The sequence below is a fragment of the Cheilinus undulatus genome, linkage group 4 (genome assembly GCF_018320785.1).
Source record: "Cheilinus undulatus linkage group 4, ASM1832078v1, whole genome shotgun sequence".
Taxonomy (NCBI): Eukaryota; Metazoa; Chordata; class Actinopteri; order Labriformes; family Labridae; genus Cheilinus; species Cheilinus undulatus.
Window position 1 is genome coordinate 1,244,248 of NC_054868.1, and position 17,052 is coordinate 1,261,299.

The following is a 17,052-nucleotide window of genomic DNA, read 5'->3' on the forward strand; positions in this document are numbered from 1 at the left end:
AAAGCTGATAAAACATTCCATCCTTGTCTTTAAAGTGTTCACAAAAAGCTAACAAAACATTCCATCCTTGTCTTCAGAGTGTTTCCACAAAGCTGATAAAACATTCCATCCTTGTCTTCAGAGTGTTTCCACAAAGCTGATAAAACATTCCATCCTTGTCTTTAAAGTGTTCCCATAAAGCTGACAATACATTCCATCCTTGTCTTAAAAGTGTTCCCAAAAAGCTGACAAAACATTCCATCCTTGTCTTCAGAGTGTTTCCACAAAGCTGATAAAACATTACATCCTTGTCTTTAAAGTGTTCCCATAAAGCTGATAAAACATTCCATCCTTGTCTTTAAAGTGTTCACAAAAAGCTGACAAAATATTCCATCCTTGTCTTCAGAGTGTTTCCACAAAGCTGATAAAACATTCCATCCTTGTCTTAAAAGTGTTCCAGTAAAGCTGACAAAACATTCCATCCTTGTCTTTAGAGTGTTCCCATAAAGCTGACAAAACATTCCATCCTTGTCTTTAAAGTGTTCCCTGAAAGCTGACAAAATGTTCCATCCTTGTCTTAAAAGTGTTCCCTGAAAGCTGACAAAACATTCCATCCTTGTCTTAAAAGTGTTCCCAAAAAGTTGACAAAACATTCCATCCTTGTCTTCAGAGTGTTTCCATAAAGCTGATAAAACATTCTATCCTTGTCTTAAAAGTGGTCCATTAAGCTGATAAAACATTCCATCCTTGTCTTAAAAGTGGTCCATTAAGCTGATAAAACATTCCATCCTTGTCTTAAAAGTGGTCCATTAAGCTGATAAGATTTCCATCCTTGTCTTCAGTGTTCCCATAGAGCTGATAAAACATTACATCCTTGTGTTCAGCATGTTCCCATAAAGCTGATAAAAAAATTCCATTCTTGTCTTTAAAGTGTTCCTATAAAGCTGATAAAACATTCCATCCTTGTCTTAAAAGTGTTCCCATAAAGCTGATAAAACATTCCATCCTTGTCTTCAGAGTGTTTCCATAAAGCTGATAAAACATTCCATCCTTGTCCTTGAATGATGTTGCCATCCTTTGAAGCCAACAAAACATTCTTTTCTTACCTTTAAAGCTGATTATGGTCTTAAATGTCTATGAAACGTTCCATTCTTTGAACCTTTGTAGCCAAAAAAACATTCCATTCTTGCCTTTAAATATGATGTAATCCCTCGCAGCCTTTAAAATATTCCATCCTTGCCTCCAAGGATGGAATATTTAGGTCATAAGGTCCTGCTGGACACTTTAGTCCCCACCCTCTGTCGTTGTGAAGCCATGCTGTTGTAACTCGTGTAGAATGTGCAGGACAACCTCTCCCCGGTGAGAGAGTTTGGATCATTCCACAACTTCCCTAACCTGACACGCCAAAGCTTCAATAGGAAACGTTTGAGAAAAGGCAGAGGCTTTGAAAAAAACTCGGAGTGTGACTGGATGAACGTTCTGTCTGTCACATCTCTACGGGCCAATCAGAGCAGCAAAACACGTGATGTAGCAGTTATAGGGCTGCGCGTGCGCAGCTACAAAGGAATAACGTGAAACATGGCAACTGCAGACATGTTAGTACTTGACTTTTGTTGTTTTTGAAAAGAAAACAACTCACTGCTGTTCTTTGTTCTTTTTTAAGAAGAATTGTTGTCAAGTTCTGATAAAACTGGCGCTTTAGCAGCATCCAGGCTAATCTCTTCCTCCATAACTGCACCAGCTCTTGCTGCTGCTTGTTAACGTCACGACACTGCTGCGCCTGAAAGTACTGCCCCTCGTCGCTGATTGGTCCTGTCACTTTCTAATCGGACCCAAACGGTTCAGATGGGTGCTTAACAAGATGGATTTGCCAGTGAAAAACAAGGAAATGGGCGTGTCCATCTGCTTTGCAAGGTTACAACTTTCCCAGTCCTTTCTTACCCGTCCCATTTATTTTGTTACATGCTTTAAATTCATTTTGTGCTTCCTGAGCAGTGACGCCTCCAGACGAGTTCTAAAAAAAGACTTTGGCTAGCGCTGCCATCTGGGCTGGCCAGTCATTTTAAGGAGTGGCTGGCATCACGCCTCGCCCTTTCCCTGAAGACACGCCTCCTTCATCACAGGTGTGAGGACAGAGGGTGGAGGACAGGTGACTGCATGGAGGGTTCAATAGGACTGAAACGTCCCTTTAACGTTGGATGTGAAGCTTCTTCTGGGACGTAAAGTGTTGGTCCACTCTGTTGGTCACACAGGTACGCCTTCTCTCACCTTTGCTAACCTGGACATGGAGGGTTGTTCTCTGATCAATAATGTCGTCCTGCTCTCTTTGATCTCTCTTCATTGATCTTTGCATTAAAACATGATGAACAGTGTCTCTGCAGCATAATGCTCGTCTGCATTCAGCAGGCATAGATATAACTACAGGGAAATAAATCCGTCCTCGTCCTGATGACCTGGTTTGATCTGACTCTGTTACATTACCCTGACTATAAACTGTCTGGTACAGGATAAAGTCTCCTGATGTAGACTGAACCGGTTTATAAAACTGGTTTGGGCCGTCTGACAAATATTTTAAACTTTCTTGCAGTGATAGCTTGTGGATTGTCCAATAACATCATGATGTTCTGTGTTCTCTCTGCTTTGGCTTTTCCATATTTTGGCTAATCGTATTTTATCTTTTCTTCATGATTATTTATTATTATAAACATTTATTTTTAAATATTTTTATAAAATCATATGCAACATACACTGCTGTGAAAAAGTATCCTCCCCCTTCCTGACTGACAGATGACAAACAAAATCACAAACATCCATCAGTCTGAAAGGGTTACAAGAACATTTACAAGGCTTTTGGATTCCAGAAAACTACGCTGAGAGCCATTATCCACAAGTGGAGAAAATTGTGAACAGTGGTGAACCTTCCCAGAAGGTGACGACCTACGAACATGAGAACATGGACGACTCATCAAGGAGGTCCCAGAAGAACCCAGAACTACATCTAAAGACCTGCAGGCCTCAATGACTCAGGAGTGTTAATTTCATCAACAAAACTATGACTAAAAATGTTTGGCAGCCTTTTTTTCCATGACAGAAAATAGACTGAGACCAACAAAAATAGATCTGTGATGACTAAAACTAGACTGAGACTAACAAAAATAGATCTGTGATGACTAAAACTAGACTGAGACTAACAAAAATAGATCTGTGATGACTAAAACTAGACTAAAATGTAACGTAGTTTTTGAACATTCAGGCCCGTCCACACAGAGATGAATTCAGGAGTATACACAAAAGTTTTTTGTCGTTTTGACGGTTCATCCACACAGAAATAGTATTTTTGGTGACTGTAAACGATACTTTTTGAAAACAAGTCCCAGAGTGCACAAATCCATAAACAACTACCGATTGGTCTCCGTGTGAACGGCCAGCCGCATCTCTCTTAAAACGATTACGTCAAACATAGCGCAGCTCTCCACTGTGGGTAAATCTGTCATAAAACAACACATCTGTATCTATTCTGCCTCTAAGCTGTAGAAAGCAGGGACCCCAGGTTTGGGGTCCCTGCTAAAGAACCAACTGACATGACTTGGTACCAGATTTAGGCAACAGAATAAATTCTTGGACTAAAAGTAAAGACTGAAATGCGAGGACTTTTATGGACTAAAACTGTAAAGGGTAGAAAAACTAAAATGTGCCTAAAACTTAAAGACATTTCATCTAAAGACTAAAAGTAAGAATAAAATTAAAAATAGTTGCCAAATTCAACACTGTGACTCAGGTAAGGTCAGAGGTCATGATTCAACAATCAGAAAGAGACTGGGCAACAATGGCATCATGGGAGAGGTCCAAGGCCAAAACCACCGCTGACCAACAAGAACACAAAGACTCATCTCACATTTGACTAAAAACATCCTGATGATCCCAAAGACTTCTGGGAAATATTCTGAGGTCTGACCAGACACAAGTTCTGGAAGGTGGAGTCAAACTAACCCAGCATTTCATCGGAAGAACACCAGACCAACAGTCAGACATGGGGGTGGTAGTGTGATGGTCTGGACCAGGACCTGGACCACTAGAACCATGAATTCTGCTCTCTAGCAGAAAATCCTGAAGGAGGATGTCCGACCATCAGTTCATGACCTCAAGCTCAAGACCACTTGGGTTATGGAGCAGGACCATGATCCCAAACACACCAACAAGGCCACCTCTAAATGGATCAAGATGAAATGAAGGTTCTGGAGTGGTCTAGTCAAAGTCTGGACTTAGATCTGACTGAGATGCTGTGGCAGGACCTTAAACAGGCTGGAAAACCCTCCAATGAGGCTGAATGAAAGAGTGGGACAACATTCCTCCACAGTGATGAGAAAGACTCACCGACAGTTATCACAAACACCAGGGATGGACATCCAGTTAGGGTTAGGGGGGAGTGGCCTTTATGACGGGACCAGGTAGGTTTGGATTTATTCCTAACAAATGAAATCATCATCTAAACACAGAAATAAAGACACCAGTAAAGGGGGAAATGCTTTTCACTGCTCTGCTGGCTGCACCTTTCACTGGTATGTGTGACTCTGTGGATTGTTGTTGGGATTGTTCTCATTTATTTCTATTTTATCATCCAGCACTCAGAGTCCAGGACAGATTTCCCCAAGGGGACAACGAGGCTTATCAAATCCTAAGAGGAGTTTTAATGGTATCTGCAGATAGTGGTCTGTATTGTTTTAAATACTAAAACTGTAAAAAAGTGCTTTGGTGTTTACATGTATGATCTGATGCTAGATCGGGTCTTGGATTTATCTAAGAATATAATATTTGAGCATATATAAACTTTGGGGTTTGAGGAAAAACGGTGGAAAAAAGAAAGGTCTGGAAGCCACCCGGTGTTTTTAATTTAAGAAAGACATGCAGTGTCACTGGAAAAATCCTGCATAGATCTACTCTACGTGTGCTTAAGAGAACATTAGTTTTATTTATTATTATTATTATTATTACTTTTTATTAATTTTTCCATCATTTAAGTTTATGGAGCCCCTTAAGGGACATGGAGAAAAAAAAAACTTTAGGGAGAAAAAAAAATTTAAACAGTTTGCGAGATCTTGCAAACTGTTTACATTTTGTTTTCCATTTTTTTTCATGTCCCTTAAAAAAAAATTTCTCCCTTAAATCTTTTTTCTTCATGTCCCTTAAGGGGCTCCGTATTTTTTCATGTCCCTTAAAAAAAAAGAAATTCTCCCTTAATTTTTTTCTCCATGTCCCGTAAGGGGCTCTGTATAGTTTACATACAACGAGTACTCACATTTTTTAATTTAATTTTCTGATACATGCTCAAAATCATAATAGGAAATCAAGTAAAGGCAAAAATATATATATACAATGTATTTTTTAGCTGTTTGGGAAGCGCAATATTTCACTAACAATAATAATAATAATAATAATAATAATAATAATATAACGGAACATTTAAAAAAAAGTAAAAATAAATCACGCCAACCTCCGAAAGTTCGTGTTGACTCGTGTTTTTTTTTTCACATTTTTTGGATTCATGAGACCATAACAGGCACACATATATCACGTCTATGATAACAGGCCTCTGGGGGTCGCTGTTGTAGGTCTTAAGCCAAAATCTCATTCAACCATTCACCTGCGCCTGTAGCCGGGGTATTACGGTGCTGGGGTGCGGGTCTATTACCGTATCGGAGGACATGGCAGCGGGCAGGAGCTGCGGCAGCCCCGCTAACTCTCCGTAAGTCTTCTTCTTTGGTTTTTTACCTGCTCAAACGTCTCACTTTACCTTCTAAACGCCTCATAGCACTGTCCGTTAGCAGGTCGGTTAGCCTGCTGCTAGCCACCGTTCGTTAGCTCCGTGTTTACCGAGAGTAGCGGTGATAACGGGCAGACGGAGTGGGCATACCGGAAGAGAGGGCACATTAAAGACAGGAGCGTGAAAGAGTGACGCATCAGAGCAAAACACCGAGGAGCGCGAGCCTCATCCCATGATTCCTCTGGTGGGTGTAATGTTCCGTAATGAGGGTCACGTGACCATATTGAACCGGGTTTGTGTTAGCCAAACATCGCCGTGTTGAACTAATGAGCCGCTGCCGTTCCCCCCTCTGCTGGACAGAGTAATGGAGACTGTTAGTGTTTAGATGGGAGGGCCCTGATGGGCCGTCTAACACTATTAAAGCTCTGATGGCTGCAGCATGGAGGAGTTGTCTTTCTCTGCCAGCTGGAGCACGTCTACAGGCGCGTAAACAGCCTGTTCATGCAGATATGGAGTATTTTTAAAGCCTAAACACTCCTGAATGTAGAAACGGTCATTCTGGAGGTGAAGGAGACTCATGCTTTATTTCATCAGAGCTGTAATGGTGCATCCACATCCTGGTGAAGCTGGTGTGTACTTCCTAGGGCTGGGCAGTAAACTCCTGTCATGATATTCTTAGCTAATACAGCTCAACAGTGTGTGACACGATGCATACGTCACCAACACTGGATTACTGGACAGGGAAGGACCCATCACTAGATCCATTTCATACTGAAACTCAGTATGAAGTCCTGGTAGTAAGTAGGCCCAGCTATGAAGTCAGCAAAATTCTGCTCCACTGTTAAATTAATCTGTGATAACCACATTTAATTATTTTTACCTGAATAATAGCCACTGTTATCAAGCCTAACACTGTGGGAGTTTTTTTACTATTTGTGCCGAAGTATAAAGTCATCCTAAAAATGGAAATCTTTTTTTTTTTTTTAAATCAGAAATGAAATGGGTTAAAAATAACCAAAAGATTGTGGAAAAGGTGGTGAAATCGGGTTTTAAAAACCACAGAAATGGGTTGAAAGTGGCAAAAATTCAATAAAAGTAGCAAAAAAATGTGGCATGTAAGGATCAGAGTGGCAAAAACGGGTGTAAAAAGTGGTAAAAAGTGTTCAAAAGGTTAATATTGGCTTAAAGGTGGCAGAAATTGGGGTAAAAGATGGTGAAATGGGATTAAAAAGTGGGACAAAATAGTTTAAACTGGCAAGAATGGGCATAAGAAGATGCCAAGCAGGGTTATGATGTCAGTTATGATGCCATTAAATACCCTTTTTCATATTTTTTGGGCCATTTTACAACTTCTTTCTGCTTCTTTTTCCCCATTTTTTCCACTTTTATCCCATTTTGCCCTTTTTCACCTTTTTGCCCATTTAAGCTACCTTTAATCATTAATTATCCATTGTTTCCCAATTTTTTTGCTCATTTCTGCGATGTCTTTTTGCCACTTTTATCCCATTTTTGGCCTTTTTTTTAACCATTTTTTGCCACTTTTGTCCATTTAAACTACCCCTTGCTATCATAAACCACTTGTTTCCTATTTTTTGCCCATTTTTGCCACTCTTGACTAGGGATGCACAATATTGGATTTTTGCCAATATACGATGTGCCGATATTTTGAAACAAATTTTGGCCGATACCGATATTTAATTACATTTTTTTCCACTGTTATAAACACCAATTCTATCATGGACTACAATTTTTAAAAGAATATTGGCAGTCTGTTTTTGTACAAACTGACAAAACATTTGATTTTTATCAGAACTGAAGGATATATTGTTTTGTTTTGTTTTTCAAATACAGCCATACACTAATGACAAACTTACCGTAATGTCTTTGGGTTACATGTGTGTTACATGCTTACATGTATTTTTAACAGTCCAGCAAAGTCATCTGCATTTTTGAGGGCAATAAGCAGCAGAATAACCTGCTGACTCTGAGCTCCACAGTATGAAAAAGAAATAGCTTATACATTTAGACTGACTCTCCTTATTACTCAGCCAGTTTGCAGGATGGCTCCCTGAGATACTCCTGACAAAGAGCTTTAAAAAACAACAACACAGATTCTTAAATGCAAAAAAACCTAGCTACAGTTCAGAGCTAAATTATGATTCTAAATTTCTGAGACTCAAGATGAACAGAAATAAAACTTCAACTAAAGTAGTTCTCCTGATTCTGCTTTAAAGAGCACAAACTAACTAAGCAACCCTGTAAACAGCTCTGTGACCACACAGTGACACCCACGTCTCCAATGCTGCACCTTCGAGTGTGCACGGGAGACGGCACTCAGAAGTCCGTCATTGCTTTTGCCGTGTTTCGCGCATGTCATGTAGGACGACATGCACGTTCTTTTTATCTCTATCTAAACATGTTAGCAAAAGCGGCTGCAACTGCGGCTGCTGAGTCAGCACTCCTGTGAGTGTAGGACAGACTTTTTAAGAGTAAAATCCTCATCTATCCACGGAGACAGTGAGGCTAAACGTGATGATGTCTATATATCCGTGGTGAAGCTAATATGTTTAGCTTTACCAAGGAGCTTCTCTACGTGACTGGAAACGAAGTTTTGCCATTCTTCATAGTCCTTGCAGTCATCAGGTTGGCGGTTTTTTAGATGCAAAATTAAACTGGTGGTGTTAAAGGCATGCTGTGGAGCTCCTCCACGCATCTGATGTACTTTACAAGGATGCAAACAGCAGCTTTGCTGTCTTGTTCCCACACCTCAAACTTCTCCCACACAGCTGACATGTTGTTTATTGTTGTTGTTTGCACACGTCCGGCATCATCATGTGCGCTTAATTATGACGTCATATTATCAGCTGTACACATCGGCGTAAATTTTACTATCGGCCGATACCGATATACTACTGATAATATCGTGTGTCCCTACTCTTGACTGCTTTTTGCCCATTTAAGTCACTTTCCACTCATTTTTTTGTCACTTCTCACAAATTTTTGCTACTTTCTGACCATATTTTAACTTTGTCACCCCATTTTCAACCATTTTTTGCTGCTTTTTGACCATTTGCCACCTTTAACCTATTTTTATTGCCACTTCAAGCTGTTTTTGCCACTTTTCACCTCTTAGATTGTGGCTCTTGCCAAGATATTTTCAATAATTTGGCTCTTTGGTTGAGTAACACTGCTCTATAGCATAGTCCCTATAGTAACTATGGGTCTCACTCACAAACAGTGTGTACGCACAAATTTGTGCTTAAATCGTGCATACGAATGTTTGACGCACAAATCAGTGATTCATCAATATGTTCTTACTTGAATTTGTTCTTACTCTGCAAACAAATTTAGAACCTCTTCAGACCATGCGTACGCACAAATGATAATGAACATTTCTAAAAATGTTAAACACTTATCTTTTACCCAAGATGCACAATGTATTGAAACAACATTAATTTATAAAAGCTTAAAGATAATAATTAAAACCGGGAATTAGCTAATGAGTTGGCCTAATGTACTAAATAACCATGAAATAGACACTTTTCATTCATATACTTAAAATCTTGAATCTTCAATTTAACATTTCATTTCCAATTTTTTTTTTTTTTTTAAAAGAGCATTTAAGTAAAATAGAGCAACTTTGACAGGTCACCGTCATCCGGGCCTAAAGATTAATTCATTGTTGTGATCAGCATCGGCAGTTTCAGTAAAATAAAGTTGTTTTTTCTGATTGACTTCACTCGTTAATTGCAAGAGATGAAGAATTCCAAATATAAACAAATAAATAATTACAGGTAACCTGATGGATGAATGTCATCACTTTCACCCTCGTTCTGTTGACTTAGGCCAGAGATGGATGAGTTTCTAATTACTGCAGCCAGTCGCTCATCCTGTGGAGTGAGATCAGGTGGTCCTTGTTCTCCTCAGGTTTGCTTCTTTTTTCTCTGGTCTGATATCCTTTTCTTTGCATCCACCTTGATATCAAACCACTTTCTCTTCACCTGAGCCACGGTGCGGACCTCAGGTGACACTGCATTGACAGCCTCTATGATAGAGGCCCAGGTATCTTATTTATCATCGAGACTCCAGTGAAAACGCTTGCCTCCACCTCTGACACGATAACTTCAATTTCCGCCGTTGTGAAATTTCTTCCTATAATTTTTGGGGTCATCTCTCGCAACTTCAAACATCCTCGCCGATCCCGTTTTGATGCATCCAATGGTTGTCCTTTTATAGAGGAATAGGGGTGTGGTTTATGCAGATTGCAGGCACGAACCTGTCAATCTGAATGATTCTGATTAACTAACATACGCGCGGTGGTGAGAAGAGAATTGGCCGGTGCGCACATGTCATGAGTCCGACGGTGACTTTGCGTATACGCTGAATTTGTGCGCAGAGTAAGAACATTTCTACGCATTTATTAGTGAATGAGGCCCATTAAGTTTATCCCTTTAGCTCCATGCACAGCAGAGGTTAGCAAAGCAAATCACCTTTTCTGGTTTATGGTTCTGCACCTCCCCCGCCTTCGTGGCTCCCCCCAGGGGAGGCCCGCCTCACACTTTGAAAACCAATGATGCAATGGATAGCATCATCTTCAAAGGCAGAGGACGGAATGTTTTTTAGTCTTTCATAGATGACATCATCACAGGCAGAGGACGGAATGTTTTATAGTCTTTTAAAGATGACATCATCACAGGCAGAGGACGGAATGTTTTATAGTCTTTCATAGATGACATCATCACAGGCAGAGGACGGAATGTTTTATAGTCTTTTAAAGATGACATTATCACAGGCAGAGGATGGAATGTTTTATAGTCTTTTAAAGATGACATCATCACAGGCAGAGGACGGAATGTTTTATAGTCTTTTAAAGATGACATCATCACAGGCAGAGGACGGAATGTTTTATAGTCTTTTAAAGATGACATCATCACAGGCAGAGGACGGAATGTTTTATAGTCTTTTAAAGATGACATCATCACAGGCAGAGGACGGAATTTTTTATAGTCTTTTAAAGATGACATCATCACAGGCAGAGGACGGAATGTTTTATAGTCTTTTAACCCTTGGTCTCTTGTAATTTTTATCTACATCTGTCCTTGTTTGTCCTGAAAATGGACATGCAGAAAGGTGCCAATAAAATAATCATTTTTCAGCTTTTTTTTTAACTTTTACTGCTTCAAATCTCTTCAACAACTTCAACAAAAAAATTTAAAAAATTCAATGTTACACGCTTTTTATGCCAGTTATTGTACACCATGTCACTGCCATTTTTTATGGTAAAAAACACTAAAACACTATAATTCCCATATAAAATGATCTAGAAAAAATTTTTTTTTTTCAATAAATAGAGTCTGGGCCATGCCAATGATGAGTAGTAAAATTGATTTTGATGCATTGAAATTTTTTCTGTAGCGCTGAATGCCATATTTTAGCTACAATCACCCTTGTTTGTCCGAAAACGGACATGCAGAAAGGTGTTAATAAAATACTAATTTTTCAACTTTTTTAAAAACTTTCACTGCTTCAGATCTCTTCAACAACTTCAACCCTGACTACTGAAAAAAAAAAAAAAATCAATGTTAAACCCTTTGTATGCCACTTATTGTACACTATGCCTATGACTTGGATTCGTCCATGCTAAACAGATGAGTCCATCCATGCGTAAAACACGCCAGTTTTACCCTCCTTTTCTTGTGCTTCCTCCTCTACCAAATCTAATACGAGTGAATGCATTTGTTCATACTAGGTTTATTTTATGTACAGGCATAAAGAATCAGAGGATATATGTAGGATATGAACCACTAACGCGCATTTCCACCTCTAACCAAAATGTGACCACAAATATGCCAATTACACGCAGATATAAATGTACCGCATCTTTGAGATATGATATATTCTTACCTATTGATGGAAAGGACCCGTGCATCCTCATGCTTGTTAATCCACTTGCTATGAAGTGAGGGCAAAGTTGAAATTGTCCAAATGTCCCTCTTTCTTAGTCCCAGGCTGCAGAATCCACAGGTAACATATCCTAATGTAAACACTCCACTTATGGCATGTCCGCTTGTAAACATACACGCAGATTCGCACCCGATCACACACGTAGGAGCACACAAACTTTTCCTTACACATCTAGCCCACTACCAGACATCCATATCTAGTGGCATGAATTGTTTCATTTAATTCTGGTTATGTTTAGTGGGTGAAATAGCGCTCCAAACACTCTGAGCGCATGGAAGGAAAACCATGTCTGCGCTGCTGAAAGGGTTAAAATGGTGCGCTGCACTATCCGCTGGATCACTGTTTAATGGTGAAATTTAGATCCCTGGTGATCGACTGACTGCAAAAAAATGGGTGCTAAAAGTTGTTTTGGTGCCCTAGACACACAGTCAAAAAAAATGTTCTGAATGGAAGTCTATGTGTCCGATTTCGGACAAACAAGGCTGGAGCTATTTCGCGTCATGGGCGTTCTATGGGTGACTTGGTTTTCATTTTTTAATTTTTTTTTTTAATATAAAGAAAAAGTAATAACTTTGGCCAAGATTGATGCCTCAATCTATAAAAATGTGACTATTAACTAAAAAAAACCAATGATTAAAATGATGAATGTCCTCAAAACGGACATAGTAGGGACCAAGGGTTAAAGATGACATCATCACAGGCAGAGTACGAAAGTTGGTGAAGCCGGGGTTGTTGGGGGCTTTTCCCTCCATTTTTGCCAGAGTTGTCCTTTGTTGTCAACTTTAGGAACAGTTGCCAACAAAACACAGTCAATATAAGGGAAAAAGTGTTGGTTAATATTTGTTCTTAAAATGACAGAGAGATGTTATATGCTGTTTTTTTTTGTAGCTAGTTAGCCCCAAGCTTAGAGGCTAGCAGTGACAGCTAACAGCTTTTCACCCTCATGTTGTCATAAACATGCTTTTAATGGAAATGCTGATGCACTTTTTAGAACAGTGACTCTAAACAGTGGTGGGTAGGGGACTGAAAGTGGGTTTTAATTGTGTGCCTGGGGAGAAAATTGCGTCAAAAAGTCTTTTAACTCTTTTAAATCACGCTTACCTGGCCTGTCCTGTCTCTTTGATTTGTCATATGGTTTGTACTGCCTGACGTCCAAATCGTGTAGTTTTTTAATGAAATAAATCTGATTGGTCGACAAATATCAGAACATCAGGTTGCAGTGTAGCATTGAGAAGTTAATGCTGGGTCCTGAGGCTCCACTAGTTGGTGAGCACGCTCTCAGTATACTTAGAATAACACCAGATTCTGATTTTGACGGAGAGTATGCAGCACCACACTGTCCACTGATGTTATATACAAACACTGGAACATTACAGACCTCCTGCTGTGTAATTTTCCTTTTTTTCTATATTAATATATATTAAAATAATTAATAGTAATTTTGTTTCTCGTGTCTTTCTGCAGACATCCAGGAGCTGAAATTCTCCCCTCTCTGTTTACAAGAAGACGTGCCAACACCCGGCTCTCCTTCCACGAAGGTATCTGTTCCCTGAGGACTCATCGGGTGTCTCCACAGGCTTTCTGAATCAGACTGCATGCGGGGAGACTCTAAATGTTTGCCTGCCCTCTCCTGAAGTGGCATGCTTCCTGATTCACCAATGCCTCGATGGAGGGCCGTCATCACTCAGCACCTGCGGTGGTCCAGTCCCATCGCCCAAGCCCTAATCCTGTCCGTCATCACGTTTTGCATTGTTCTCCCTCTCTTCTGCCACCATCTGCTTTACTCGTACTTCTTCATCAAGTCCATGTACCTGGACGGCATGAGTGATGACGTCCTGCAAGAAAGCCTCCACCGAGGTCAGGACGCTCTACACTTCTGGCAGAGTACCTCCACCGCGGCAGCAGCTGTGCCCTCCAGGTTCACTGACATTGCCCAGCGCCCTGAACTGCTGGTTACCGTGGTGACAGCCAGAAGAAATGAAGGGCGTGAATTCCACTACCTGCTCCAGGTGATGCATCGGCTGAGTAGACTGCTGGGAAGCTGCGGTGAGCAGCGGTGTGCTGAGGTGTTGGTCTGCGATGTGGAGAGTGGTCCCCAGGGAAACCAGGATGCCAAGTTGCTGGAGAACCACTTCCAGGTGATCCGGCGTTCCCCTGAGGAGCAGCAGAGAAACAAGGAGCGTGTCAACACCTTCGAGAGAGAGAAGAGGGATTATGTCTTTTGTCTCCGTAAGGGATGGGAGGTGGTGAGGCCAAAAAACATGCTTGTCCTGGAGGACGATGCCTTACCAAAGCAGGACTTTTTCACTGTTGTAAAGGACTTGTTGTCCCGCCGCTTTGCCCTCCAGACTCTCTACATAAAGCTCTATCACCCTGAGAGGCTGCAGCGCTACTGGAACCCCGAACCTTACCGCATCCTGGAGTGGGTGGGACTGGGCCTGGTAGGAGCCACGGCCCTCCTCCTCACCCTTCTTTACTGGAACCCCTGCTCTTTCTCCTTCACGCTGTCCGCCAGCCATCTTCTCTTCTTCACACTCTACTTCATGGCTGTAGCCGAGCTGCTGGGCCGCCACTACCTCCTGGAGATCCGTAGACTTTCCCCCCAGCTCTATGCGGTCTCCCCAGCCACAGAATGCTGCACGCCAGCAATGCTTTATCCTGGCAACGCCTCCCTCAGGGTGGCAGAGTACCTTGACGTCTCATTCTGCGAGAAGGGGAACGCCAAAGACATGGTTCTGTACCACATGGTGAGAACAACGCCGGGGGAACGGTCTCACAGCGTGGAACCAAACCTCATCACCCACATCGGGGCCTACTCCTCAGTCAGGGCCAACCCGTCAAGGCCGAAACTCCTCTAAGGACGGGACAAGATGGGGCGAACACTCAGTACGTTTACATGCAGTTAGTGCGAACAAAACTGGACTTTTAATGTCCACGTAGATGACAGTCCAACCGAAATCTGTCAAAACAAAGTTCTCAAAGTTGGACTAGCACGCCACGATGAAATGGTTGTAGATCAGTTTATTCTAGCACCTTAGTCAGACCCAAACTGGGCTAGGCTCTTTTTCTTTTTTTTCTTCGTTCCTTTATTTGATAGAGGACGACAGTGGATAGAGTTGGAAACTGGAGAGAGAGTGGGGAGGGCCACCGGCCGGATTTGAGCCCGGGCCGTCCACGTGCATGGGTAGCATCTTAGATCGCTAGGCCACCTCTACCCCCAATATTGGACTAGGCTTTCTGAGCATGCTCAGCAGCCTCTCATGCTGGCCTGTAGTGCCACATTATGTAATAACGCTGCATTTTGTAATAACCCTAACCATAGGACTTAATGTGGGCTCCAAGGTATGCCCTACCCTACTACCTTGCCCTAACCCTAACCGCTCAGTGGCTTAGAAAATGTGGCGTTATTACATGATGGATGCAAAATGTATTATATTATTACATAATGCGGCGTTATTACATAAGGCGGTGCTACATGGCCTTTGACCCAGAAGTCAACAAGCTGAGGTGGCGTAGTCACCTTCCTACGCTTTCACCATAGGTCAGAGGGAAAGCATGGAACAAATTTTCACCAACAGCTCACAGTGTGTGTTTATGTTGTTCTGCAGTTAGCCAGTTAGCTTCTTGTTAACTTGCTAGCATTGCTAGCAGGGCATAGCTCAACTTCCTGTAAACGTACTGACTGTGGTGTTGGACAGATCTCAGAGGAACTTTTTACCAACAAACCCCATAAACCGGTCTCAGGGAGCTGTTTTCAGCTCCTGATGAAATGTTGGGAAAATACCACCAGAGCTTCAGATAGTTTTATTCCTCTCTGCTGTTGGTGTGAATCTACTGCCCGCCGTCATGGACCTTTAAAAATCAGATGCTGGAAGTTTCCGTAGTGATCATCATTCCCTTAAAAAACAGTGCTGATGGACTCTGAGAACATAAAGATTATTTTTAACATGGCCTGAGGTTCAGATGAAAACGGTGAGTTTAATAACGGATGTGTTCACTGTTTGCACTCCAAGAACTGGAGATCGACACCGCGTCCTAGCAGCATACGAGCATCCGAACTGCATCTATAAATATTCAGTTATCAGCTCAGTGGATTTTAAGTTCCCCTTGTAAAAGAAATGACATCTAGGGCTTTTATTTTGAAGGTGGAGAAACTGAAGTGTCTGACGAGCCTTTGATGGCAGTCAGCCAAACACTTTGTCCTCCGTGTTTACACGAGTTAGAGCACAACATTTCATTAAACACTAAAAACAAGCATACGAGCTCTGTGAGTGAGGAGAGGGAAAGGAAATCAAGGAAGTATTGCTGTCAGGTTCTCCTGGTACCTTGTCATCTCCCTCTTTGCCTGTTCTTTGTCGATGTAAATGCAATACACAGAGAAGAACACAGAAATCAGACAGAAAATGAGGAAAAATGCGTCATGTTGCGTTCCTAGCAGGGGGTCAGGACTCTTCAGTAATCTTTGGGTTAGAATCGGTGTTATTACGCTGATTTTCTCTCTGATGCGTGCTCACATGTTTAAGATTCTGAAGCGTTTGGTGTTTTTAACCTGGGCTTTACTTTCTCATAGTTTGAGGTCTAAAGGACTTTTTCATGTCAACATTTGGGCTAAAACAGACGGTGATGTTTGCAAATCCTGCAGGCCTTATCTTGAGTCAGTGGAAATAAACAGGAAATGTTGATGAATGCTCTCTGCCTGCGAGGATCACATTCCAGCCATGCTGACAGTTCTCATGTTTGTTCCACTGAATCTTAGGTATAAAAATACGGCCCAGGTTTGAAAACAAACACACGTCTGTCCTAAAGTTGTGGCTGTAAAACAGTGAACACATCTTTAACAAACCAGAGGAGGAGGAAATCAATAACTGATCACAGAGCTGCTGCAGAGTCAGGACGGTGTCCTTCACGATGAAAGAGGGATCTGTCGTTTACAGCCGGGCCGTTTAAGAACAGTTTTATTCAATTTGATGAAATCAGGAAACGTAGACGTAGAGAGGAGTCATGACTCCACAGTCTGTGTTAGACTAGAGACAGTTTACACTCCTGCACCGTGGTTTCACATCAGGCATTAAAGGAACAGTCCGACATTTTAGGAACTAGAGTCGTCACAATGCCAGAATTTAACATTTTGGTGTTATTCCACAAATCACATTGTTTTCGGGGTCATTTTTAAATCACCAGTAATTCTAGATCAGTGTTACTTAACCCTGCTCAACCGAAGAGCCAAACTGTTGAAAAATACCCTTGCAGGAGCCTCAATCTAAGTGGTGAAAAGGGGCAAAACACCTTAAGCAGCATTAAAAGTAAATTCAAGGTGGTAAAAATGTATGAAAAGGGGCAAAAATTGG

General features: G+C 41.4%; 2 protein-coding genes across 2 annotated transcripts in view; one reads left to right on the forward strand and one right to left on the reverse strand.

The window, feature by feature from the left end:
- The window catches only part of LOC121508864 (myelin and lymphocyte protein-like), a 24,451-nt gene extending 18,703 nt beyond the window's left edge, over positions 1-5,748 (reverse strand). Inside the window, exon 1 of the mRNA XM_041785979.1 lies at positions 5,621-5,748. Within this exon, the coding sequence (XP_041641913.1) occupies positions 5,621-5,683 (63 nt within the window). The 5' untranslated portion in view covers positions 5,684-5,748. The remainder of the gene's footprint in view (positions 1-5,620) is intronic.
- pgap4 (post-GPI attachment to proteins GalNAc transferase 4) lies at positions 5,623-17,052 on the forward strand. Its single transcript, XM_041785977.1, has 2 exons — positions 5,623-5,722; positions 13,169-17,052. Exon 2 carries the CDS (start codon positions 13,345-13,347, stop codon positions 14,560-14,562), a length of 1,218 nt encoding a protein of 405 aa, XP_041641911.1. The 5' UTR covers positions 5,623-5,722; positions 13,169-13,344; the 3' UTR covers positions 14,563-17,052.

Coding starts and splice junctions, on each gene's coding strand:
- pgap4 (XM_041785977.1), top strand. CDS start 13,345: ATGCTTCCTGATTCACCAATGCCTCGATGGAGGGCCGTCATCACTCAG.